This window comes from Grampus griseus, assembly GCF_964374135.1.
Source record: "Grampus griseus genome assembly, chromosome: 10".
Taxonomy (NCBI): Eukaryota; Metazoa; Chordata; class Mammalia; order Artiodactyla; family Delphinidae; genus Grampus; species Grampus griseus.
Genome location: NC_139004.1, coordinates 56,835,648 through 56,861,473, shown reverse-complemented (window position 1 = coordinate 56,861,473; position 25,826 = coordinate 56,835,648). Strand labels below are relative to the sequence as shown.

Below are 25,826 nucleotides of genomic sequence, written 5' to 3'. Positions count from 1 at the left end.
TGGCCATACTACCCAAAGCAATCTACAGATTTAATGCAATCTCTATCAAAATACCCATGACATCTTTTCACAAAACTAGAACAGTCTTAAAATTTACATGGAACCACAAAACACCCAAAATTGCCAAAGCAATTTTGAGGAAAAAGAACAAGGGTGGAAGCATAACCCTTCCAGACTTCAGACCATACTACAAAGATACAGTAAAAGAGCATGGTATTGGCACAAAAACAGACATATAGATCAATGCAACAGAATAGCAAGCCCAGAAATAAACCCACTCACCTACAGTAAATTAATCCATGACAAATGAGGCAAGAATATACAATGGAGAAAAGATAGTCTCTTCAACAAGTGGTGTTGGGAAAGCTAGATAGCCATATGTAAATCAATGAAGTTAGAACACTGCCTCACACCATACACAAAAATAAACTCAAAATGGCTTACAGACCTAAATATAAGACATGACACCATAAAACTCCTAGAAGAGAACATAGGCAAAATATTCTCTGACATAAATCATACCAATGTTTTCTCAGCTCGGTCTCCCAAAGCAAAAGAAATAAAAGGAAAAATAAACAAAGGGGATCTAATCAAACTTAAAAGCTTTTGCACAGCACAGAAAACCATCAACAAAATGAAAAGACAACCTGTGGACTGGGAGAAAATATTTACAGATGATGAGACTGACAAGAGGTTAATATCCAAAATATACAAACAGCTCATACAACTCAATATTGAAAAAACCCAATCAAAAAATGTGTAGAAGACCTAAATAGGCATTTTTCCAAAGAATACATACAAATGGCCAACAGACACATGAAAAGATGCTCAACATCACTAATTATCACACCAGTCAGAATGGCCATCATCAAAAAGTCAACAAATAATAAATGCTAGAGAGGGTGTGGAGAAAAGGGAATCCTCCTACTGTTGCTGGGAATGTAAATTGGTGCAGCCACTATGAAGAACAGTATGGAGGGTCCTTAGAGCTACCATATGATCCAGCAATCCCACTCCTGGGCATATATCAGGGAAAACTCTAATTGGAAAAAATACGTGAAGCCCCAACGTTCACAGCAGCATTATTTACAATAGCCAAGACATGGAAACAACCCAAGTGCCCATCAGCAGATGACTGGCTTAAGAAGATATTGTATATATGCAACAGAATATATATTTTTTAAAATATCTTTTGGCCACGCCACACAGCATATGGGATCTTATTCCCCAACCAAGGATCGAACCCATGCACAACTGCATTGGAAACCGAGAGTCTTAACCACTGGACCCAGGTAGGTCCCTATACAACAGAGTATTAGCCATAAAAAAGAATGAAATGTTGCCATTTGCAGCAACATGGATGGACCTAGAGAGTGGTATACTTAGTGAAGTAAGTCAGAGAAAGATAAATATCATATTATATCATTTATATGAGGAATCTAAAAATACAAATGAATCTATATACAAAACAGAAACAGACTTGCAGACGTAGAAAACAAACTAATGGTTACTGGTGGGGGAGGGTGGTGGCAAATTAAGAGTATGGGATTAGATACAAACTACTTACTATATATAAAATAGATAAGCAACAAGGATTTACAGTGCAGCACAGGGAATTATATTCAATATCTTGTAATAATTTATGATGGAATATAATCTTAAAAATAACTGAATCATTTTGCTGTACATCTGAAGCTAACACAATATTGTAAATCCACAATATTTCAATTTAAAGAAAAAAATGTTAAATACTTGTTTTATCAATGGCTGAGTAAATGAATGAGGTCCCTAAAACTAGCATAATTTGATAGGCATTTGTTAAATAGTCAAAAATGGAGCCACTGTAGCTCCAATACTAATAACACACGTACCTCATGGTTTTCTGCACTAAACCTATGACGCCCAATAATTTCAGGGGTGATCTCCATTACATCAAAATAAAAACCTGAAACAAGACCAGGAAGAGATTAGTTGTCAGTGGTCAAAAACAAAATATCAGCTTCTCAATAGCCTTAGAAAAAAGCAGGGTGAAATGACCCTATATCCCTGTTCCCCGGGACCCCCTATCCCCTGGAGACCTGTGAATAGTCTCAGGTCCTTCTCTCCAGCAGGACGGAGGGCAAATGAAAGGCCTAGGCTAGCTTTTCATGGAGACAGCTCTTCCAGCTCTCATGTGGCCGCCCAGGCCAGGAGACAGCTAGCTGTCCAACTAACCCTCAAATACCAGCATGGGTTTGACCAAGGGAGGCACATCCCCTCCCTGCTCAAAAGGCCTGCCCCAATGCTGGGCACTTTTCCCAACAAGACCTCGTGTCTGGAGCAGAAAGCTGCATGTGGGCATGCACCAGGGCAGAGTAGGCACTGTGGCTGCCATCTCTGATGCTGTCACCAGGGGCTTCGAGGGGCACAGAAGATGCAGCTCTGGCCTGATCTGCCACTCCCCACCTCACTCAGATCATGGGGTCTCACGCTAGTTTTAAGGGCCATGGAGCAGAAGTGCAGACAGTCAGGGCTCCCCTTGGCTTCTCCCTGGCCCTGCCCCTCCCCACAGCAGCTGCTGCCCCTTCACAGACCCAGGCATCCCCAAACAGCCTACCCAGGTTTCCGCTGTTCCCCATCTCTGTGGACTGCAGCGCCTTAGAGAACTCGCTCCAGGAACTGGAAGCCAACTCATCGCGGATCTTCTCTCTCATGAGGGAGCCGTTTTTAAAGCTGCAGAAGTGCACACAACCCTGAGGGAGGGACCTGGGGCTTGCTGACTGGACCCACGGGCTTTGGTGAAGAGTCCCAGGTAGAGGGGCTGCAGGTCAGGCTGGACCACAACCCCAGCCAGTGCACAGCAGGGATCTGAGGTTCCTCCTCAGGTATCAGACCCAGCGCATGTTCCTGGGAGTCACCAGGAAATGCACTTGTCGTGGGCTCTGTTTACAGGGGAGGTTGCCACAAAGGAGCCCCAGGGAGAGACACAGCTGTGGTTTCAGCACGTTGTACCACCTGGACAAGGGGCAGGGCTGGCCAGATTTACTAGACCTACATATTCTCCAGTGGTTCTTGGAACTTCAAGGCCAAAAACTCTCCCTTAGTAGCTTCCAGCAGGTCCCCAAATGCCTGTTTGGAGGGTGCAGAACAGACCCCTTCCATGAGAACTGTCAGGAAGCAGGATGTCCTTGCTACCATTGGTTGAAGGTCCACCATGTGCCAGACATAGCGTAACAACACTATGAAGTAAACCTCTTATTCTCCGCATTTTATGAGCAAAGTGTGGCTCAGATATGCTACGGGGTCTGCCTCAGGCCACACAGGATACAGGTGTTGGGGATGGGGTCTGTATCTGGGTTTGGGAGAGACTTCAGGTCCTGGGTGCTTCCCCACCCAGCTCTGTTCTCAGCAAGACCCAGTGAGTCCCTGGGGTCTCAGCTGCCCCCAGAGCCTGCGCAGTGAGTGGAACGACCTGGGGGGCTCCACATGGTGCCAGACCTGCCCACACCTCCTCCGCCCCACCCAACCTACCACAGGAGCGCCATGTAGTGCTGGGGGTCAACCGGGTTGCAGAAGATGTGGCCTTCCAGGGTGGGCGTGGGCTCCTGGAGCCAGAGAAACAGGGTGTCGCTGGTGCCCAGGCTGACCTGCAGACAGAAGGGCAGAGGTGAAGCAGCTCCGTCTCGCCAGCTCCACGCGCCCTGACCCCCATCGCTTCACTCCTCAGGCTGCAGACCTCGGATTAAACGCCACCTCCTCAGAGAAACCCCTGCTGACCCTCCCACACCAAAGTCCAAAGTCAGCTCCCCAGATTCAGGCTCCCATGGATCCTGCGGGCCGATTCTCTAGAACTTACTACAACTACCTCTAACTCGTGGTTCGGGTGACAACGGGTTTCCCACTAGAAGCAGAAGGGTCTGGGTTATGTCGTCATCGCTTAGGGAGCTCACAGTCCTCTAGCCCGACGTCTGACCCTTCTGCCACTGTGCTCACCACGACCGGCCACTGTCAAGGCAGGCAGGGGACCTGTCTGCTCAGCAAAGGCAACTGACCTTCTAAGAGAGGACCTGTGGGCAGGTCCTGGGGCCTGGGTCTCCCTATCCTCTCCCTCAGCTGCCTTTTGACCCTGGAAGTCCCTCTGATAGGCAGCAAAGATGCTGCTGAGACCCAGCACTCTCGTCCCCTGGGGCAGAAAGCTGACCCTGCCTGAGGGAGGGAGTGGTCACCTTACCGCAATGTCACCTTCCTCCAGCCTCATGCCTGCCAGCGACGCTGAGAACGGGAGGGGAGCCTGTGGTTAGCAGGAGGTCACATGAGAGCCACAAAGCAAACCAGTCACCCCCCCACCCCGCCAGATGGGAGTGCAGCCCCCATCTCCCACCCCAGTCCACAAGCTAAGGGAGATGCAGGAACAGGGTGAGGCAAGGGCTCAGGACGCCCCAAGGGCTACAGGGTGGAGTCTCTGTGGTCAGGGCCTCTGATTTGGACTCAGAAACCTCATCTAAGGGGGTCCAAACTCCCCACCCACTGTTAGGCACTCCCAGGAGTGCAGAGGACCAAGGGGGCCAAGTCAAGACACCAGGATACACACGGCGGAGAAAGACAAAGGCGAGGCCGGAGTGAGAGGCTTTCCCCCACCTCAGTGGTATGGAAAGGGGCAAGGTAATGTTGACTGTCCCCTTTATGTGAGGCCCACGACCGTGATGTTTATCTGCCTTCCTCACTGATACACCCTGGAACTGAAAGGTCTGCCATGTAGCAGCAGGCCTAAACGTTGAGTGAATGAATGAATGAAGGAGAAATGTGGGCAGGAACAGGTGTACTCAAACACTGCTGCTGAGGTACGATCAGCAGAGTGCCAGAGCCCTGGATTCAGGAATCCTACCTCTGAGAGCTTATCCTATAGGCCGCAGGGGTCCCCAACCCCCTACCGGTCCGCACAGCAGGAGGTGAGTGGCGGGCGGGCGAGCGAGTGGAGCTTCATCTGCCGCTCCCCATCGCTCGCGTTATCCCCTGATCCAACCCCCCCCCACACCGTCCGTGGAAAAACTGTCTTCCATGAAACTGGTCCCCGGTGCCAAAAGGGTTGGAGACTGCTGCTATAGGGACAAGGGACAAGATAATGTTTGCATGGCCTAAACGGTAGAAGCCACGCCTACCTCCATCTCCCAGCTCCATCTGAGGGACGTTGGCAAAGTAAATGCCAGGACGATGGAAACCTAAACAACCACTAATGATGTTGCACAAAAATATTGCCTTGGTTGGTTAAAATAAACTGTTTATTTATGGGCATAGGAAAAGAAGGTTGGAAGGACAGTCCTCAAAATTTTAACTGTGGGGCTTCCCTGGTGGCGCAGTGGTTGAGAGTCCGCCTGCCGATGCAGGGGACGCAGGTTCATGCCCCGGCCCGGGAGGATCCCACATGCCGCGGAGCGGCTGGACCCGTGAGACATGGCCGCTGGGTCTGCGCGTCCGGAGGCTGTGCTCCGCAACGGGGGAGGCCACGGCGGTGAGAGGCCCGCGTACCACAAAAAAAAAAAAAAAATTAACTGTGGTTATCTCTGGGTTAAGAGATTACGGATGATTTTTTTTTTACATCCTTCCTTTGGTTTGTCGGTACTTAAAATTTTTTTCTGCAATGAAGAGGTATCCCTTGTGTATAAGAAAAAGAAGCATAAGACTAATGCATTACTTAAGGCAGCAGCAAAGTGAAGGTCAGATTTAGGGAGGGACCGGCTGAGGGCTACCTGCCTGGTATCTCCAACATTCAGCCTGAAACCGCAGTCCAAAAGGACGGTTTAGGAAGCTGCTTCTTTGTTGTTCCCTCTGCAACATGCCAGAAGCTCATGCTTCTGTGGTTCAAAAGCAGCCCCATTATTCTCCCTGACATTCTTCCAGTTGACAGAGTAGGTGTAAGAATATACATTTTTCTAACCAGACTCAGAAACTTAGGAAACAAACTTACGGTTACCAAAGGGGAAAGGTGGGGGCAGGGGGGAGGGAAATACTGGGAGGTTGGGATTAACATATACACACTAATATATATAAAACAATCAACAAGGACCTACTGTCTAGCACAGAGAACTCTACTCAGTACTCTGTAATAACCTATATGAGAAAACCATCTGGAAAAGAATAGATACATGTATATGTATAACTAAATCACTTTGCTGGACACACAACATTGTATATCAACAATGCTCCAATGTAAAAAAACAATGCATTTGTTTCTAACGAGACTTGATGAAGTTACTTTCGTTTTGAAAGGCGAACAAACGTGGCCCACAAAGCATAGAACTGTCCTGAATCGGTGCTTGTGCACCATCTGTTCCTTTCTGAGGGTGACTCAGCTTTTAGGGCAGAGAGGAACTGGGGCCTGGCACCCTCCAGGAGCCAGGGCACCAGAACATGCCCACCGCAGGCCGGAGCTTCCTCTCACATCAGGCGCCCAGGGGACAGAGCGACAGGCTTCAAGCCTTGCTCCTGCAGGAGTCTGGCCACTGTCTACCAGCCTCTGTCTCACCTCACCTCAGACCAGGAACGTGAGGGTCCCTTCGCCAAAACCTGCTCTGAGTTTGGGTTTGTGCCTTGACAACAGGGCTCCGTGTGAAGTTCTACAGAATCTGTGCAGGGACGGGGAGGCCCTCGTCTGGCTCCTGGGGGTTCCCTGCAGATGCCAGGGTGGAGGCCACCCCAGAAGGGAGGGGGCACAGCCAGGACCCGGATGCAACCACAGGGGTGGCGGGGACATCCTCGCTGTGCCCTCAGCTCCAAAGCAGACAGGCCTAAAGCAGACCTAGGAGCACCACGAGTGTTACTCAGAGTGGTGGCAGAAACAGTAGTAACGGTGATTTAAATGTTTTTTCCCGGGCACAAAAATACACATAGATACTGCAGAAAATACGGCACATAAAATCATCATGATGATGATGAATGAATTTTAACAAGACCTTCAGCCCATTTCCAGGCACACAGCTCCACTCCTAGACGCGTGTGCCTCTCTCTTTTTATTTTATTTTTGCTGTCCACATTCTCATCTATACAACCCACAGGAGGTAAGTACAGGGAGGCTCACGGGTGTGGAAGCCAGGAGAAGGGCTGAAGTCAGACCCCGGCCTCCACCACACCCTTCCATATGTACCTGAGACTCACTTCCTTAGAGAAGGAATGGCTGCTTCGGATGGCAACTTGGGGTAGAGTTGCCAGATAAAATATAAGACGCTAAGTCACATTTCAAGTTCAGAGAAACAATATTTGGGACACACTTACACTGAAAAATCATTTGTCATCTGAAATTCAAACATTGCCTGGGACATACTCATCCTACCTCATCATTTGTCCTTCCTCTGAACTCAAGTTTAACTGGGTGTCCTGTATTTGTATTTACTCTATCCAGCAACCCTGATTTGGTGGCCCATTAGGAAAAGGGCTGCAGAGGTGGGGTGAGGGGCAGCAGTCTGGTGGTACTCATTGTGGCCACTTGGCCTTTCTTTAGAGACCTGTCAGCCCCTCCGGGGGGGGCCTCAGGAACCCCCAGAGGAGAAGAAAAGGAGGAAGAGGAGACAAGGGGCTTGGACGAAGTCGTACCTATAGGTCAAATGATGGGGCAGAGACTCAAAGCTGGGTCCCAGAGGAAGGGGTGGGGGAACTGAGATGTTTAGCTTGGAACAGAAAAGGCAGGTGAGCAAAATCCCACCCTTGGACGTGTTGAAACTGGAGGAGGTTTTGAACTGCTGCTAATTCTGAGGCTGAGGGTCTGGCACTCTGGCAGCAGCCACCAGGGCCAGGCAGGCGTGAAAATAGGCTGTATTTATTCTGTCCTTGAATTTGTCTTTTCATCACTTTTCTTCATTTTTCCTGTTTGTCTTTTCCCAAACTGATAATGTTGTAAATATTTGTTTTAAATTAGAAATTTAATAAAAATTAATGGCTGTTGCTTAAAAAAAAAAAAAAAAGAAAGAAAAGAAAAGGCAGGTGAGAGAGGGTGGGCACTGTCTTCCTCAGTCGCTGATCAGGTTTCTTTCACCTGGAGGTGCAGCACTCAGTGGCTCTTGTGGGCAGAATCAGAGCCAAGGTGGGGCAGGTACAAGGCGTGAGAGTTCAGACCAGCAGGCGGGCAGGCACCAAGGGAGGGAGGGCCCGCCCCGGACAGGCTTCCCCAAGAAGCCCCAAGAAGCCGGCTGGCATTCTCCAGTGTCCCACAAGGACCAAGGCGGGCTACTGGGAGGGTGAAATCCCCTGAGGTACTCACCTGGGTTGTCCCCAGTGAAGGCCACCACTTTGCATCCTGGAGGAAACCCATAGCGCTGGACGAAGTAGGAAGAAATGGCCCCCTGAGGAGAGAAGGCAAGCACGCTCTGCTGAGGCAAACCCCACCTGCTCGACACAACTGTCCACACCTCGGGCCACAGGAAGGCCACAGGCCTGGGTGGGGCCTACAGTCGCATCACACCTGAGACGTCCCTCCTGTTCACAGAACACCAGAGGAGCCCAGCACAGGGCTGCAACCACGCACGTGAGGTCATCCCACTGCCTTGAAGCCCACTTAATTTTGAGATTCAAAGCAACTAGAGCAGACCAGTTCCCATTGTGGACTTGCTCTGTAAGCTCCAAATTATGGATGTAGCACTAAACATAAAGAAATAACAGGAGGAAATCATTAAGCAAACTCATAGAAGTAGATAATGCCTTGCACACACGCTCTATCAGTCAGATTAAGAGTCATTGGACACGTTTGTGCAGAGGTCAACGTTCTAAAGAAAATAAAGCAAGGAAAGGCTTCCACCAGGAACCACAGCTCTCAGGGCCCCTCCAAGACCGCCTGTGGGATCAGAGGGCAGGGATAACTTCTGGACAGACCTACCGTCTCTAGAGGGCACGGTTATGAAAAGAAAGCATTTCCCCCCCTTTCCCTGTCTTGGTTCCAAAAGTGTAAAATAAATGATGGGATTTCCTGGTGTCTGGGAAGAACATTTTACTCCATCCAGCCAACTTTCGGATTTACATCAGAATAAAGCCATCTCCTGGGAGATAATTGTCCTGGCCTCTGTGGCCTCAGAAAACAGAGCCTGAGTCAGGGCTTGTGCAGGTGGCTTATTTGGGGAAGTAACCCCAGGAAATGAGAAGGGGACAGGGAAGAATGAAACAGGAAAGGGGGGAAAGCCCACCCCAGGGTCCTCTGTGGAGCTGGTCATGGCTGTGAGCTGTGTCTGAGGAGCTGCATGAAATGCATGGGGGGGACTGTCCACCTGGGGATGGAACAGGGAGCAGCTCTCCGTAGCTCCCCACCAGTGAAGGGCACACGTGGGGTGCTAACTCCCTGACCCTCCAGGCTGGCAGAGCACAACTGTGGAGTCCCAGAAGGCTCTGGGCAGAAGTGAGGCAAATGAGATGCAGCTCAGGCAGGGTTCTGCTAGGCAACACCTGCGTGAAGCCACAACAGCTGGCAAAAAAGTGGGCTGGGAGGATGCAAGGTGGGAAGCATCTGCTACACTATATCTCCAAATATTTTCCTGCAGAAAAGGAGAGAAAGCCATTTGGGCACCACCTTCAGAAAAAGGGATGACAGAAAACATGGATTTTGCTTGTTTCCCCCCATCACGTGGGTACCTATGTTACAAATGAAAATACACTTTTCACCATCAGTTCTTTTCCATTCTTCAAGCTGCTGGTGTCTGCACGGGCTACCTCTTGGAGGCATGTGTTCCTGGTATAAGGCAAACAAAGCCGGTTGCCGTGGACAAAACACCGCTCTCCATCTCACTTGAAACTAAAAGCCGTGTGTGGAATACCAGTCCCAGAGGCTTGGCTGTTTTCTGTTAGCCCTTCCTTTTTCTTTCTGCTGTGCATCAGCCTGCCTGGGTCCTGACCTGTCTGCTTCTACAGGGCAGGACACCCTTAACTTAAGCTCTGTGCGCTGGCCTCACGGCACCCTCTGGATGATGACGATTTGGCTTTGAGATTCTGCTCATGGTGGCAAGGGCTGTTTTCAGCAGGTCACTGTTCATCTCAGAAAGGGCTTCTGTGGTTGGGACTCCACACGTGAGGAGTGAGGCACTCGTGATAGCCTGGTTCTCCTGGTGGCCCACCCCTCCCAGCTCTGTGACTCTCCCTGGGACTCAGGGGCCCTTGTCCTTCCTTCGCAGCCAACGCTCTGCACCACCCAGGGGTTCTGCTTGCTCTGGCTGTGGGGCACATGCTCCCCGCCAAAGGGCCGAGTGCAGGGCCCAACCAAGAACTTAGCCGGCCAACTAGGGGAAACCAGGGCGTGGACAGTCAGTGTCTATTCCGAATGTGGGTGCCACACTGATGGTTAAAGGTTTTTTGTTTTTAATAAATTTATTTATTTATTTATTTTGGGCTGCATTGGGTCTTTGTTGCTGCACATGGGCTTTCTCTAATTGCGGCGAGTGGGGGCTACTCTTTGTTGCAGTGCATGGGCTTCTCGTTGTGGTGGCTTCTCTTGCTGCAGAGCACAGGCTCTAGGAGTGCGGGCTTCAGTAGTTGTGGCACGCAGGCTCAGTAGTTGTGGCTCGCGGGCTCTAGAGCACAGGCTCAGTAGTTGTGGTGCACTGCCTTAGTTGCTCTGCGGCATGTGGGATCTCTGGGAACAGGGCTCAAACCCACGTTCCCTGCATTGGCAGTTGGATTCTTAACCACTGCACCACCAAGGAAGTCCCTGGTTAAAGCTTTTTAATTGAATTGTTTAGTTTTTTGCTGTTAAGTTGTATGAGTTCTTTATATATGTATTGGATATTAACCCTTTATCAGATATATAGTTTGCAAATATTTTCTCTCATTTGACAGGTTGCCTTTTCACTTTGTTGACCATTTCCTTTGCTGTGTAGAAGCTTTTTACTTTGATGTAGTTATTGCACCTGAGTACAAGACACTGATACAGACATTTTGCTCTGAATCACGTCAAATACTTATCTTGTACTAGACAAAGTCACATGTGTGTGTGCCCGTGTGTAAATGGATGGGTATGTGTGTGTGTGTGTGTGTGTGTGTGTGTGTGTGTACTACACAGCTTCCCCAGTAGCTGCCAGCTCCCCAGTGAGCCGCGTCACTGGGCAGGGAACCTACCACAACCGAGCATGACGGCACCGGCAGGCCGAGCTTCTCTTCTAGATGAGGTGCACAGGCACCAAGGCAAGCCTGCGACCAGACTTTGTCCTGGATCCGCAACAAGTTCATTCCAGAACCTAAGGAAGGAAGGAAACAAGAAAGAGAAATCTCAAAAGGGGACCTTTTGTTAAAATGCACAAATCTGGCCGAGAGTGGATCATTCTTGCAGCAAACGTATACCTGGAGCTCTTTCCCGATGGAACGTATACAACGTGCCTGGGTGACTCTGGAACCAGAGAGCCAGAGGTCAGCAGAGCCCTTAGAAACACATGCCTCCTCCCCCCCCAAACATTCCTCATGGGCTTAAATCCCACAGTTAGCCTGGAAATCCATTGCTCTAAGACCTGGCTGAGGGAGGGGAGCTCCCACCAATGTCACCTAGGATGGCTCTGCGTGCCCCCTGGGGTTCAAGGCTAGAGGCAGCCCTGGCACTGATGTGGGTCAGCTCTCAGGGATTTCCCAATCACATCTAACTTTTTGAGGAAAGCTCTCGGACGCCTCTAAACTTCCTCATGCTCGTCACTAAGATCAGCTAAGTCTTCCCTAAAACGATCTACTTCTCCCAAGGTTCTCCTGAGGATGGGGAGGGGGGAGAACCCAGAGCTCAGGTGGACAGCCCTCCTCCTCTATGGGCCCAGGTGGAGGCAGGCAGGTGGGTTGGGTGCTGCTAGAGCCCCGTGCCCATGTGAGATGGTCAGACTGCTGGTAAATGAAGAGGTGACTTCTGGACACAGGGGAGTGGGTGGAGACCCAGCTGAGGATGAAGCTCAGGAATGTCTAGTGCCACAGCGGAACGTTCCCCAGCAGCACTTAGCGGCTGGCTGGGGTGAGTGTGGAGGACACAGGTGGGTACAGGGTATTCCACGGGTAGGGCTCTGCTGGTCTGAGCTCCAAGGAGCTGGGTTCCTGTGTGGGATGAAGCTTTTCTTCTCCAGATTGTGAGTGAAGCTTCGGGACCACTCCTTAGTCACCCTCCGTGCCCTGAAAACTAGACTAGCGTCTGGTACACGACAGCACTCACACACTTCAGCTGAGCTCCCAGAGGCTCGGAGCGACTCGAGGCTCTTCCGAGGCCACCCTCCCAGGCCAGGGCTCTTGCTCTGCATTCTCCTCTCTCCATGCTAGTCTCACCCAAGAGCTCCTTCAGCAACCTCCTCCCAGCTCTCCTTCTCCACTGGCATCGTTTGCATTTATTTATTTGTTTGTTTATTTATCAGAGTATAGTTGCTTTACAATGTTGTGTTAGTTTCTACCGTTCAGCACAGTGAATCAGCCGTACATATACACATATCCCCTCTTTTTTGGATTTCCTGATCATTTAGGTCACCACAGAGCACTGAGTAGAGTTCCCTGTGCTAAACAGAAGGTTCTCATTAGTTATCTGTTTTATACATAGTATCTGCATTTATTTTTGTTAGGGTTTTGATTCCAGAAGCTCACCACTCTCATGAGTTCCCCAAATGTGGACAAAAACTTCAATAAGTTACTCCTTGTGGGAGCCAGGCTCCAAGATGATCCCTACTCATCCCCTAGTGTTCACACCGTTGAGGTCCCCTCTCCCTGTTCCCGTAGGCCTGTGTGACCAGGGACAGGGATGTACATCACTCCCAAGATCATGTGAAAGACTCTGCAGCTTCTGCTTGGCCGCTGTCTCCTCTCACCCCTCGCTTGGGGTGAATCCAGCTCCCATATGGGGGAGGGGCTCACGTGGCAAGGAACTGAGGCCTCTGGCCCACGGTCACGTGCGTGGCCTGGAAGTGGATCCTCCAGCCCCAGTCAAGCCTTTAAGTGACTGCAGTGCTGGCGGCCAGCTTGAGTGCCACCTCCTAAGAGACCCTAGGCCAGAACCATCCAGAGAAGCCCCTCCCTGATTACTGACCTTCAGAAACTCTGTGAGATAATAAACATTTATGACTCTCAGCTGCTAAGCGCTGGGGCCATTTGTTACACCGCAAAAGATAATACACTCCCTTCTTGGCAACAGACGGTAGGGCTGGAAGACTGGCACCCACCCGGGTGCATGGGGCTCAGGCTGCCCGCACGCCCGCTAAACAGACCCACATCATGGACGCTGAAGACTTACCGTCACTGTAGTCAATAGGAGAGTGAGACCCAAGGAACAGAGAAGCAGCAAAACTACTGACCAAGGAAATTCTCTGCAGAAGAGAGAAACACAGTGAGATTTATGACTCACTTCCATCAACAACTGACTGCTTCTGACACACACACAACAGGACAAGAGTTTTAAACTGGGGAGGGAGGTAGAAATTTTGGGCACGATGCCCCAGCAATGTGTGGGACTGAGTATCCCTCAGTCCTTCAGGGCATTTTGAGTGGCTGGAACACCAAGAAGTGACTCCTCAGGAAAGCCCCTTGTTCTGCAGTTTCTGACAAGCCATAAAACCGTCAAGTTCAAAACGGAAAAAAAAAAAAAAAAAGGGAGTTCCCTGGTGGGAAGGATTCCGGGTTTTCACTGCCGGGGGTCTGGGCTCGATCCCTGGTCAGGGAACTAAGATCCTGCAAGCTGCGAGGCACTGCCACAAATAAAAACCAACAACAAACCAACCAACTACAAAACCTGATAAAAAAGCCACGCTTAGGGAAGCAGGTTTTCACCCAGAATCCATATGCCAGGGAGTGTGGTGCCCTGATTTCCCTCCTCCATGTCTGTGGTCTTTATATCTAGTCACAGAGGAAGTGGGATGCGTGGCCACAGGATTCAGAAACAACAAACACAGTCTCCGGGGTTCAGAATGAGAAGGGAAAGCCGGCCCCTCAGAAGCCAGAGGCGCCAAACATGAACGGGAGGAACTGATAATGGATGCTAAACGTCACCCTGAGGGTCTCTGCTTCCACGTGGGAATCACGGGCCCTTGGACCGGGGGAGAGAATGCCATCATCTCCTGTCCCCAGTTGGGCCACCTTTGTTCCACACATAGAATTCAGAGAATTTGTATCACCCCCTCCCCCCAAAACCTTCATTAACGGCTAAAGCTGCACAGTAATGTGGAACCTTGAATCACTAAATTAGAAACTGCATGTTAACGTCCAAGGTTTAAAAGGCAATTTGGTTTAACACAAGCTGATCATTTTCTAATTACTCAGAGAGAAAAATCACTAGCCACGATGTTGAGCTGCTTCTCAGGCAGCATTAAGTGCTGGCTTTCAGCAACTGTGGACCAAGGAATGAACCTGGGTTCCTGGCTCTGGTTGGAGGGCCACAGCTGGAGACATTGGTCCAGCCTTACAAATTTCCTAAGAAAACAATGACCCCACACCAATCAAATGCAGGTAACCATCCTGCATTAACCACAGAAATTGAGCAGACAGAGCCTAAGGGCACCCAGATCTCCTACTCAGGTGGTCCCAGGAAGCCACCAGTCCCCCTGCTCCCACCCTGACCCTGACCTCCACCTTTCTGGTCAGGAGAGCCCCGGAATTCTCTTTCCCACAATTCCGTTCTTTCCCTCCTCTTTGGAAAAAGCCTGACAATGAGAATAAAAGCAAATTGAATATATATCATCTTTAATGTCTGCTAATCAATGTTTTTAGCCCATGCACATGAGATTTATTTATGCTAAGTTATAAAAGGAATTCAACTGTGACTTTCAATCAGAGAGGAATGTTTAGGGACTTCCCTGGCGGTCCAGTGGTTAAGACTTAGCCTTCCAATACAGGGGGTTCGATCCCTGGTTGGGGAGCTAAGATCCCACATGCCTCGCAGCCAAAAAACCAGAAACAGAAGCAATATTGTAACAAATTCAAAAAAGACTTTAAAAATGGTCCACATCAAAAAAAAAAAAAAATCTTAAAAAAAAAAAAGAGAAAAAAAAAGAGGAACGTTCAACCAACCTCTGTGTGTGAGTAGGCCTCGGGGTTCTGCTGGTAAAGCTTTGCAATTTGGTTTCCTGTAAATCGCTGGAAAAAGAGTGTAAATTCTTAAAAACCCAAATCCTACAGGGAACGATCAACTTCATAAAGTAAAGTTCGTGCAGCACGCTCTGAAGGTTAGTTAGCACGATGAGAGCTTAAGGCCTCAAATCTGGAAATGTCTGACGTCTGCTGAGCATCCTTAGTAATAACCTCGCTCCTCACACAGGAGGGTGTCTGCTCTGACCAAGGGCACCCATGCAGGGGACTCAGGTATTATCCCCGCCCACATTCTTCTTCCTTAAGGCAACCCAAGTGGGGTTGGTCCTATCCCCCAAACCTCTGCTCCAGGGAGTATCGAATTACCCCAGCTGGGCCGATAGCAGCCACCCTAGGGGATGGGGTGGGACCATGGATGAAGCCAACAGGAAAGAGGCACTCTTATTTTTTTTACTTTCCCAGGAGCTGCACTAAGCATCTTACAAGCACTGACTCCTTTCAGCTCCCAGACTACCCAAAATGTAAGTGCTATTTTTATCTCCAGGTTAAAGCGGCTGAAACTGAGATGCCATCGTCACCCGCATACACAGCACAGCCTGGGTCACACGTCAGCTCTGACCTGGGAGGGCTGAGGCGCGACAGGAGGTCTGCCCGTGCTCGCTGAGCGGCACACGTGGCCTTGCTCAGAATGGCTCCACAGGGGTGGCACCCACACAGCCTCACGTGATCCCCACAGGCACAGGTCACCAGCCGTGTCCTCCCAGACACCCAGGGAGAAGGCACCAGAGCCAGCAACCAGACCTTCCTCTTGGCCCAGCCCATCCCCAGCCCGTGGCGGGCGTCGCCCACCTCATAGGCGCGGGACCCGGTGAGGCAGCTGAGAGCCTGGGCCCCACCCACGGTGGCCTCCAGCTGGCGGCACTGGGCTGTGGTGCTGGAGTCCATCCACACCGGGCAGTCACTGATGGAGAAACAGGCCTGGAAAGAAGGGGCAGAGGCACAGGCATGAGCTCCGCCCACTGACTCCGGGGGCCGCCCTGGCGCTGGCAGTCACGCCCATCACAGCAGCTGTGGACGCCTCTTCCCTGGATGTGACCTTGGAAGACCCACGGGCAAGCCCTTCATGTCCAAACCTCGGCCCGGCCTAGCGGGGTCTCTCCCCAGAAAGCTCAAGGTGGAAGGTTCTGGCGAGGACACCTGAGCACCACAGGCCAATACCAGAGATGGGCGGTGAAGGGCCAGAGCTGCAGCAAAGGGCAGCTTGGCGGGGGCCTGTGGAGCCTGGGAGAAAAGGAGACGCCAGAGCCTACCTTCCCAGCATCACCGGGAGGCATCACGTCCCAGGGGGAGATTCCTGAGGGCGGAACTCGCAACAGAGTCCTGCTGGGCTGGAGGGAACCAGTGTGATGTGGGCTGTTAGCACCTGAGCCTCTGTCCAGACAGCAGGGATGTCTGTGGCAGGCAGGCAGGGAAGACCACGCTCACAGGCCTGCTGCCCAAGCCAACTTCCCACACCCTTGACGATGCACAAAAGCCCCAGGCTTCAGGGCCCACAGGATTCGGGGCCCTTCTCCCCCCCTACGCAAGTTTCTCAGACTCCCACAGCATGGCCAGTTACCTGCAGCTGCTCGTGCAACAGGAGGTCCGGTGACAAGCTTGCCAGAACCTGGCTGGCCCCAGCCTTCCAGTACACGCTTCCATGTTGCTGCCGAGGGAAAACCCAAGCCCATGTTCACGTGGCCATGGCCACACACCTGTGTCAGCCTCCTGGAGACCCAGAAAGACCCCAGACCACACGCCAAAGAACTGGACTCCAAGCCTGCCCCGCCACTTGTAAGTCGCAGAGGTCACCACATTTATGAGACTTGTTTCATTTCAGGAACTCTGCCCTGTCCACCTCAAAACTTGTAGGAAGGGTCCAAGAAAGAACTATCGGTCTGGATTTTGGTGGCTTTGTAAAACTGTACTTAAATATATTGCTCATAATATTACCTGACATTCACTCATTCATTCACTTACCCATTATTCATTCAACAAACATTGATGGATCACCCAGATCGTGCCAGGCATGGGACAGATGACTAGGGTAGTATTGTCGCTACTCTGCAGGATACTGGAGTTGAGTCAGGGAAAAGGACACAAACGGACAAAACCCTATTAAGTGCAGTGGCAGGACTGTGGGAACACAGAGGAGGGGAGGGGCATCTAGCCAGCTGGGGGTGCAGGTGGGTAGAAGTGGACGTGATAATTAGGGAAGGATCCCGGACTTGAGGGTGGAGGTGCTCCACGCAGAGAGTAACCACAGCTGAGAGAGGCTGGCAGGTGCACGGAAGGGGCCTGAGGCTCGGGCGGGGGGCAGTAGGGACTGGACGGGGAGGTGACAGCCTGAGCCTTGACATCCATGCTCGGGAGGCTGGGGTTTGTCTTGGGGTGGTGAGAACTCTGGATTGGCAGGGGAGTGACATGGCCAGGGCTAAATGTATGAAAGGGCTTGTGGGAGTCATGGAGAAGGTAGGTTGGAGGAAGGGAGGAGAAGCAGAGGCCCAGAGAAAAATGATGGGTACTAGGCCTGGGGCAACAGAGGCGGAGTTGGAGAAGAAGGGGCAGACTCAAGAGCCATGTACAAATCAGCAGCACGAGGGGACCCCCTGGATGTAGGGGTGGGAAGATGGAGGGGTCAGGAATGACACCTGGGTTTTGGCCCCGGTGGAGAAGAACTCCCCAAGAAAGGGCACCAGAGGAGGACATCGGGGGCAAGACAGTGTGCTCAGTCTGGGACATGACAAGTTTGGGGTATTCCTGGGATACCCGGCCAAGGGGGCGGAGGGGATGTCTGGGAGGGAGAGGGTGTCCAGGCCTGGGGTTCAGGTGAGAGATGTGGACAAGATCACCAGGGACTCTGTTTAGTGTAACAAGGACGCAATCAATACACTCCTGTTAGGTCAGGGGAAGAAGAGGCATCTTCAGAAGCATCAGTAAGTGCTCTCTAATGAGGATGTGAAGACACGCTAATCCAGCATGGAGCAAAGTGATTGGAGGATAACACTGGACTTGAATCCTGACTCCTCCTAGCAGCTATGTGACCTTGGGCAAGTGACATCACCACTTGGTGCCTCTGTTTCCCCATATAAATGGCAGTGATAATAAAAGCAGCTAAAGCTTGAAGTTTTTTTGCCCTGTCCTATGTATTTAACATTCACATTGACCCTACGGCACATGGATTAAGTTAGTGCATGTCAAACGCTCAGTACTGCACCTTCCATACACTAAGTGCTCCATTGTTACTAATATCTCTACTACTAAAACTGCTATCATTATTAGCATGATTTCTGACTTTGCTTTTACTTCCAAGAAACAGAAAAGCAATTTTGTGCCCTCAAACAGACATAGTACATTCATGTCAAATACTTCCTCTTCCCCTTAGAGGACCTCTATCCGGTGCCTCCTCACCCTGTGTCCTATTTTGTATAACGCTTAATTGTAAGAACTGTCTCAAATCCTTTTGCAAGGAGGGAAGTGATATATCCACCAAGGTGAAACAGCTATACGGATTTTCACTGCAACAACACGTGCGCTGTGGCTTTCAAGAACAAGCAACTTCCCTCGAGGGAAGCTGTCACCTCAGCACCTGCACCGCTGCCCAAGAGAGACGCCCTTATGCCATAGACAGAGGCTGCAGCAAACAAACCTGGCCCGCCCCAGACAAGGCGAGGACTTGAGAGAAGTCAAAGCCTGAAGCCTTCATCTTCTCCAAGATGATATCCAAAGCCTGAGAAGAAACACAGAATCCACTGTGACTGTCCTGAACCACGGAACCAGGTTAACACACAAGCCTTGATTTGGACTGTAAGTGCCTGCCCTTCCAGCAGAGGCAGAGAAGGAACTGAGGCCTCGGGATTTGGAAGCACTAGAATAAATACATCAATCAAACAAGTAGGCATCAAACAAACAAAAAAGTGAGCTATGCTAAAAATACTTTAAATAAATGGAATCAGAAACCAGCACTCCTCAAATTTTGCTTCTCCAATCGGTGACTTCCAGGCACGCAGGAAGAGCAAAAACGAGGTGGCTCAAATTTCGGTTTCTTTTATCTGCATTTTCAACCCACCATATTAGTGATATAACTTCACTGCAATGGAGAAGCAAAGAGCAAAGCAGAGGCTCCCATCAGAACAGGGCTCCAGGCCCAGACTCCTGTGTCCGGGAGTACAGGTTGGAGGGAGGAGGTAAAGATGGTGACCGTTTGTCCCAACCCCCTATTTCCCCCTCCACCGTCTGGTTGGCACTGCCTTTCTGGCAAGACCCCATGTGTGGGATGGATGGTGCCACCCAGCAGAGCTTGACACTTCCCCGGGAATTAGATACGCATCCCAGGCTGTGTTTTCTTCAGGCTACAGAAGCCACTGGAGCTTTGGCCTGACCCTCCCACCCCCATCCTATGCCGGGAGGGCTCTTTCACAGTCCTGGCTGCGGCTGCCAACTTGGCCCTGCTTGCCAAACCTCAGGCAGGGAGTGGGGCAGAGCTGGGGAAGGGACTGGCAAAGCTAGAACAGGTCCAGTTCTGGGGGCCCCTCAGGAGTAGCAATTATCCTGGTCCCAACCCCAAGCCTGGCTCTCTACTCACTTGCCACCTCCCCAAGTTATGGCCTTGGCCCATCCGAAGCCCCTGACATCCTCAGTGGGACCTCCAGACAGTGACTCTTGCCGATTACCCCCACTGCCGCTGCCCTGTGCTCCGGCTCAGCCCCCTGAAGTATTTCCCCGGCAGCCTGTGCGGCGGAAGTTCATCCTTTACCCCCAATCCTCCAGTATGAGTCAGGGTTAGGCCGATAAAAAAGAAATCATCCTTGTTACATTAACAGAAAGAAGTTAGTACAGGGAATTGGTTAAACAGGTACTGGAGTACTGAAAAAGCTTTGGCCAGACACATCCAGTGCTGCCTTCGGCTGGCCTCTAGTTTCAGGGTCTCAGGTCCCCTGCAGCCCATGAGGCAGCCCTTGGCTCCTATCATACCTGCCTGTGATGTCCACACACCCTGGCCCTGTGGCCCCGTGGGTCACCCGGATGTGGCAACAGGCATCTTCCTTTCTCGCTGGTCCTGAGCGAGCAGGCCTGCTTGCGATGGATCTGAGCCTGACTGGGCAGGTCACAAGCCACCATTCTGAAGGCCTCTGCCCCTGGAGTTAAAGAGTCTGGTGACTGAGCACTAAGAGAAGAGCCCAAGGGGCATGTTTGGATCTCAGGGTTCAAGCGTGGCCACAGGGCCTGAAATCAGAGTGTTTGGGAAACGTTTGCTCTGTGGCATTTTAAAGATGGTCACTGGCAGGACTTTCCAGCTGCTCTGGCTTCAGAACCTGGAAGCCCTCTGTGAGTCCTCTCAGCTCAGGAGTACTGAGGCTGAGTCTGGCCCTAGGACCATGCAGATTCCACTTCCTCAGGAGGACCTCTCAACAGAGGCTCTCATGGGCTGCCACCTTTGGACTTCCTAGCAAATCGCCAAGTCTGCTGGTAAGATGGGCTGGGAGAGGAGAGGGACAGGAATCCCTGTACTTACCTGGACCCACATCAGGACTGGAGAAGTCACTGTCAGCCCATCCTCGTGAACGTGAACTCCACCCTGAGTCCTACAAGCAGAAGAGAGAATGTGGGATAGAGCCTCAGGCGGAGGCCCAGTGATGGCAGACCCTGGATCCCTCCCACAGAAGGAGAAGCACCCTCCCACCCCCGCAGCCCTGTGTGGGAACTCTACATTGAACAGGGAAGATGCTGGGCAAGATGGAGAAAGAAGGCATGGAAATTGCCTGGTGTGGCCCAGAGGTGGCAATTCTCAGAAAGCACCAGCAAAAACAAGCCTTCTCAGTATAAGGGGTTCACCCTGCAAGGCGGTCACTTGGAGCAGTGGGCATGAAAGGACTGGAGAAATTTGGGGTTGGAGTAGAAGCCCTTCCAAATCCACTTCATAATCTTGGAGTGAGGAGGCCTTTTAAACGATGACTCAAAACCAAGAAGCAACAGAAAAAGAGACTGAGAAATTCAATGGCATAAAAAACAAAAACTCAAATATGGCAACAACAGCAACAACCCAAGCAGAAGAAAAGAAATAATTAAAATTAGAACACGAGTCAATGAAAATGAAAAGAGAAAATCAATGAAACCTAAAGCTGATCCTTTGAAAAGATCAATAAAATTGATAAATCTCTAGCCAGGCTCCTCAAGAGAAAAAAGAGAGAAGACACAAATTCCCAACATCAGAAATGATAGAAGGGTCATAACTACTGATCCCATAGGCATCAAAGGACAATAAAGGAATATTATGAACAACTCTATGGCCACAAACCTGATAGGTTAGATGAAATGGACCAGTTCCTTGAAAGACACAAACTACCAAAACTCTAATGTGGGTGGCCTGCAGTAATATAAAATATGAAAGCAAGGGCTTCCCTGGTGGCGCAGTGATTAAGAATCTGCCTGCCAATGCAGGGGACACGGGTTTGAGCCCTGGTCTGGGAAGATCCCACATGCTGCGGAGCAACTAAGCCCATGTGCCACAACTACTGAGCCTGCACTCTAGAGTCTGCAAGCCACAACTACTGAGCCCACGTGCCACAACTACTGAAGCCCCTGTGCCTAGAGCCCGTGCTCTGCAACAAGAGAAGCCACCGCAATGAGAAGCCCACACACCACAACAAAGAGTAGCCCCGGCTTGCGGCTACTAGAGAAAGTCCGTGTTCAGTAATGAAGACCCAATGCAGCCAAAAATAAATAAATTAAATAAATTAAAAATATATATATATGAAAGCAAGGTGGCTTCCAACCTCAGCTCAAAGGAGACACATCAGCTGGGGGAGAAATAGATGGCAACACAGGTGATGGGCAGTGAGAGGGAAAGGCCAGCAGAGAAGGCTTCAAGAAGGAAGTGACATCTAAAATAGACATGGAGGGAAACTTCTACCAGGACCTCTCTGAGACACCTCAAAATCAACAAATCCACAGCTGTTATGGACTGAATTGTGTCCCCCAAAATTCATAAGTTGAAGGACTTCCCTGGTGGTCCAGTGGTTAAGACTCCATGCTTCCACTGCTGGGTGCACAGGTTCGACCCCTGGTCGGGGAACTAAGATCCCACATGCCACACAGCGCGGCCAAAAAAAAAAAGAAAGTTTCTTGAACTGAATAAAAATGAAAATACAACATATCAACTTTAAAAAAAAGATCAGGACATAGATAACATAACTGGGAGACACCAGGGGTGCACTCACACAGAGAGACAACCATGTGAGAGGCAGCAAGAAGGCAGCCATCTGGAAACGAAGGAGAGAGACCTCAGAGGAAAGCAAGGCTGCCAGCACCTTGAAATTGGACTTCCAGACTCCAGACCCATGAGAGCATAAATGTCTGTTATTTAAACCACCCAGTCTGTGGTATTTTGTTCTGGAAGCCCTACCAAACTAATACAAAACCTAAACTCATGATCTTTCTTCTGGAAACCAATTCTCTTTCATAGTCTACCATCCACCCTGAATGCCAGCCAGAAGCCTCACCTTCATATCTCACATTCAACTCTGTACCAAGACCTGTCAATTTTACCACCAGCTCTCTCTCCTCCAGTCAACATCATTTCTCATCCAGATGATCCTGAAAAACCTCCTCAGTAGTTTTCCAACCTGTATTCTGGCCACATCCCACCTGCTTTCCCACTGCACCAGAGAGATCTTTTCAAAACACAAATAAAACCATGTCATGCCTCCCCGGCCCCCCCATTCCTATGGCCCTTCAGTGGGTGACCATAGCTTTTAGGATAAAGACAAACTCTATTCCATGGCCTATATGGCCCAACCCAGCTTCCACCTCCCTCTCTGCTCCCCAGCCACTTGGCCTTCTTCAGTTCCACGAATGAGCAGTGTTCCTTGCCACAGGGCCTTTGCACATGCTGTTCCTTCTGCGTGGAAAGCTCTCTATCTTCTATCACCTGGCTAACCCCACTCATTCAGATCTTGGCTTAAGCACTACTTCCTTAGGAACATTCCCTAAACTACTCTCACAAGTCTAGGTCACGTTCCTTTACAATAAGCACTTGAAGAAGTGAGTTTCTTTCCTTCAATGGCCTTCTCTGAGTTTATAAACAAACATTCTTTTGGGTTTTTTTTCTTTAATCAATCAGTCTTTGATTGATATCAATCCCCCCCACTCAATGGGAAGCTCTGGGAAAGCAAGGACAATGTCTCTTTTTCGTTTACCATCCCAGCGCCCAGCATAGTGCTTGGTACAAAGTAAGTCTCAACTGATACCTACTATACATATATGAAGCAATGAGTGGAATTGGAAAGGAATGCAGAAGTGTGCATTCTAGGCATAGAAGAAAGATGCTGAGAGATTTATTAAGACAACCCCTCCTGCAGTTTGAGGAAACCAGTACTGTGTGGTTTATAAATGTAAAAGGTTGAAGGAGGGGGAGTTCCCTGGTGGTCCAGCGGTTAGGACTCACGCTTTCACTTGGTGGGGGGGTGCCCAGGTTCAATCCCTGGTGGGGGAACTACAGTCCCGCAAGCTGCACACGGTACAGCCAAAAAAAGGTTCAGGGAGGACCTAAAAACCAACCCCCAACACACACATGCACACTAGGTACATACCCAAATTCTAGAAGGTCTCTGTCAAAATGCACACTGTCCTCATAGAAGACATTCAGCTCTGCATCAACTGCAACAACTTTTACCTGGAAGGCATTAAAAAAAAAAACAATGTATAGAATTTTCCTCAGCTTCTACACTGGTCCAGGGATATGAACATCACCAAGTGAAGCCCAGCCCCCTAGAAGTGGTTCAGTCTGGAGACCTCCTTGAGGCTGGGGTGCATCATTGTAACCATGGGAACAGAGGCCTCATCTGGGGACATATCCAAAGACTTAGTAAAATGGAGAAGCTGAGGCTAAGCAGAAACACCCATGTAGCTCAGGGAATTTTTGCCCTTCAAACAGCCAAAGCCAAGATGCTCTAGAGGTAGATGTCCACAGATAAGCTGGTTCCTGTGCCAGGCAAGGAGGTCTGAGAAAGTCCTAGAGGGGAAGGCATGGGAGGCAAGGTTTTGAGATGTCTCTTGGAGGTCCACGCTTACAGAGATCTGAGAGGCAAGGTCCCTGGTCTGTTCCCACAGGCCATGGTCAAGGACCAGAGACACATGCCCCAATGGAGCAGACCTCCAAACTCAAGGATACAACTCCTTTCCTGGACAGATGGAGAAACTGAGGCCTAGCAGGACAACCTGACTTATCCAAGGTCTCACAGGACTTTGATCAGGGATTGGCCTTGCTCCCTTGACCCATCCGAGGAGGGGGATTTCACTGCAACTGTGTTGATTTCCCAAGTTAAGGAGGAGCCAGCCCCTTGGCACCCCAAGCCCAGTTTGAAGACAAATTTTGACTCTGCTTGCCTGTCTGACTGGCCCTGAGAGCAGCACAGCTGGGCACGTTGACCCAAGCACGCTGGTGCCAACCAAGGGCTGTCACAGGGCGGAACAAAGTTCAGGTGTACACTGTGCCCATTTCACTTAAAAAAAAAAAAAAAAAGCTTCTAGCGGTGATCTGGTTGCAGTTCACTGGTTCTGCCTGCGTGTCTACCCGTCTGTCTGGTCCTCTGTTTACAGTAGCTGAGCTCCTTCGGGGCCCTGTCAATCTGTGCCATGACGGCGCGCGAGCCCTTCGGGTCCCCCCCAGCCTTCCGGGCATTTCCCCGCCACGTACCCGTGGGTCCCTCGGGAGCGTGGGGGTGGACGCCCATTCTGGGAGTTCCGGGGTCCAGGCCGGGAGGAGGCGCCGGGTCCCCGGGAAGCCCGAGAGGGAGGCGCGCCCGCGGCGCGGCCCAGGGTTCCAGGCGCCCGGGTCCCCCGACAGCCCGCTCGGCGTCGCGAAAGAGGCGGCCCCGCCCGGCCGACCGCGGGCCCGCGCCGATACCTGCTGCGTGCTGAAGTCCCAGCCCAGGCAGCAGCGGCGACCGGCGTGCTTGGCCATGGCCACGGAGGTTCCAGGAAGCGTGTCGCTCTGCCAGTCCTTCCCGCCGCCGGACTGCCCCCGCGCCCCAACGCTCCGATGCGCCGGGGTCCGCCCCTCGCCCCGCCCGGCCGGACTCCGGGACCCGAGGTCCCCGCGGCCTTGAGCTCTGGCGCCGCCTGCTGGTGAACAGGGCGGGGACGCACCGCGGCTCGGCCTCCGCCTGCGCTTCGCACCTGGGCGACCAACGGGTTTCCCCTGCGCAGCCCGCTCCCTCCAATCCCGCCCCGCCCCGCTTCCCATCCAAATGTGCTCCCTGCACAGGCCTGGCCCTAACGCTGCCTGCCTTCTCTCGGAAGACGCCTGGGCCAGAGGATTCAACCTTAAGCAGGCTTGTCCCTGTCTCTCTGGGGGCCCTGAGCCTGGGGACTTACATGGCCGTCCCTCTCGGGTACTGCAGTAGCTGTCCACTCATAGTGGTGAGTTAGGGGGCAAGGGAAATGTGCCCTGGGGTTGGAGGCATGGAGCTCCAGCAGGCCCTGTCCTGACCCAGTAGATCTGAGTAGTTCCCCAGCTCTGACGTGTGCCGCATCCCACCTCTGCATTTATCCCCAGTCTGACGTGTGCCGCATCCCACCTCTGCATTTATCCCCAGTCTGACGTGTGCCGCATCCCACCTCTGCATTTAAAGTCAGAGTTCCTGAGCCACCTCGCCCCCACTTCCCCCGGAGGGGGCTCCTTCGTCACTCCTGCGGTCAGCTGGTATTCCAGGCACGGTGAAGGGGGATGAGAACCAAAAGCAGACTCACTCCTTCTCTTCCTGGAGCTGAGGACCCCTTCTCTCCCCCTCATTCCACCTAGTGTGTCC

General features: G+C 51.1%; 1 protein-coding gene across 3 annotated transcripts in view; it reads right to left on the bottom strand.

Moving 5' to 3' along the window:
* The window catches only part of XYLB (xylulokinase), a 43,418-nt gene extending 18,385 nt beyond the window's left edge, over positions 1-25,033 (bottom strand). For 2 of the 3 annotated variants that reach the window (XR_014297374.1, XR_014297375.1), the window contains exons 1-14: positions 24,923-25,033; positions 23,607-23,689; positions 20,531-20,600; positions 18,665-18,745; positions 16,595-16,681; positions 15,826-15,954; positions 14,959-15,024; positions 13,190-13,262; positions 11,065-11,183; positions 8,231-8,312; positions 4,211-4,251; positions 3,511-3,626; positions 2,597-2,712; positions 1,872-1,945 (exon numbers count right to left, since the gene is read on the bottom strand). Coding sequence is in view for 1 of the 3 variants with exons in the window: in XM_082664638.1 (XP_082520764.1) it covers positions 1,872-1,945; positions 2,597-2,712; positions 3,511-3,626; positions 4,211-4,251; positions 8,231-8,312; positions 11,065-11,183; positions 13,190-13,262; positions 14,959-15,024; positions 15,826-15,954; positions 16,595-16,681; positions 18,665-18,745; positions 20,531-20,600; positions 23,607-23,689; positions 24,923-24,979 (1,194 nt within the window). In the remaining 2 variants the exon portion in view is untranslated. The remainder of the gene's footprint in view (positions 1-1,871; positions 1,946-2,596; positions 2,713-3,510; positions 3,627-4,210; positions 4,252-8,230; positions 8,313-11,064; positions 11,184-13,189; positions 13,263-14,958; positions 15,025-15,825; positions 15,955-16,594; positions 16,682-18,664; positions 18,746-20,530; positions 20,601-23,606; positions 23,690-24,922) is intronic. The other variant, XM_082664638.1, reaches the window with a different exon arrangement.
* Between the last annotated feature and the right edge of the window lie 793 nt (positions 25,034-25,826).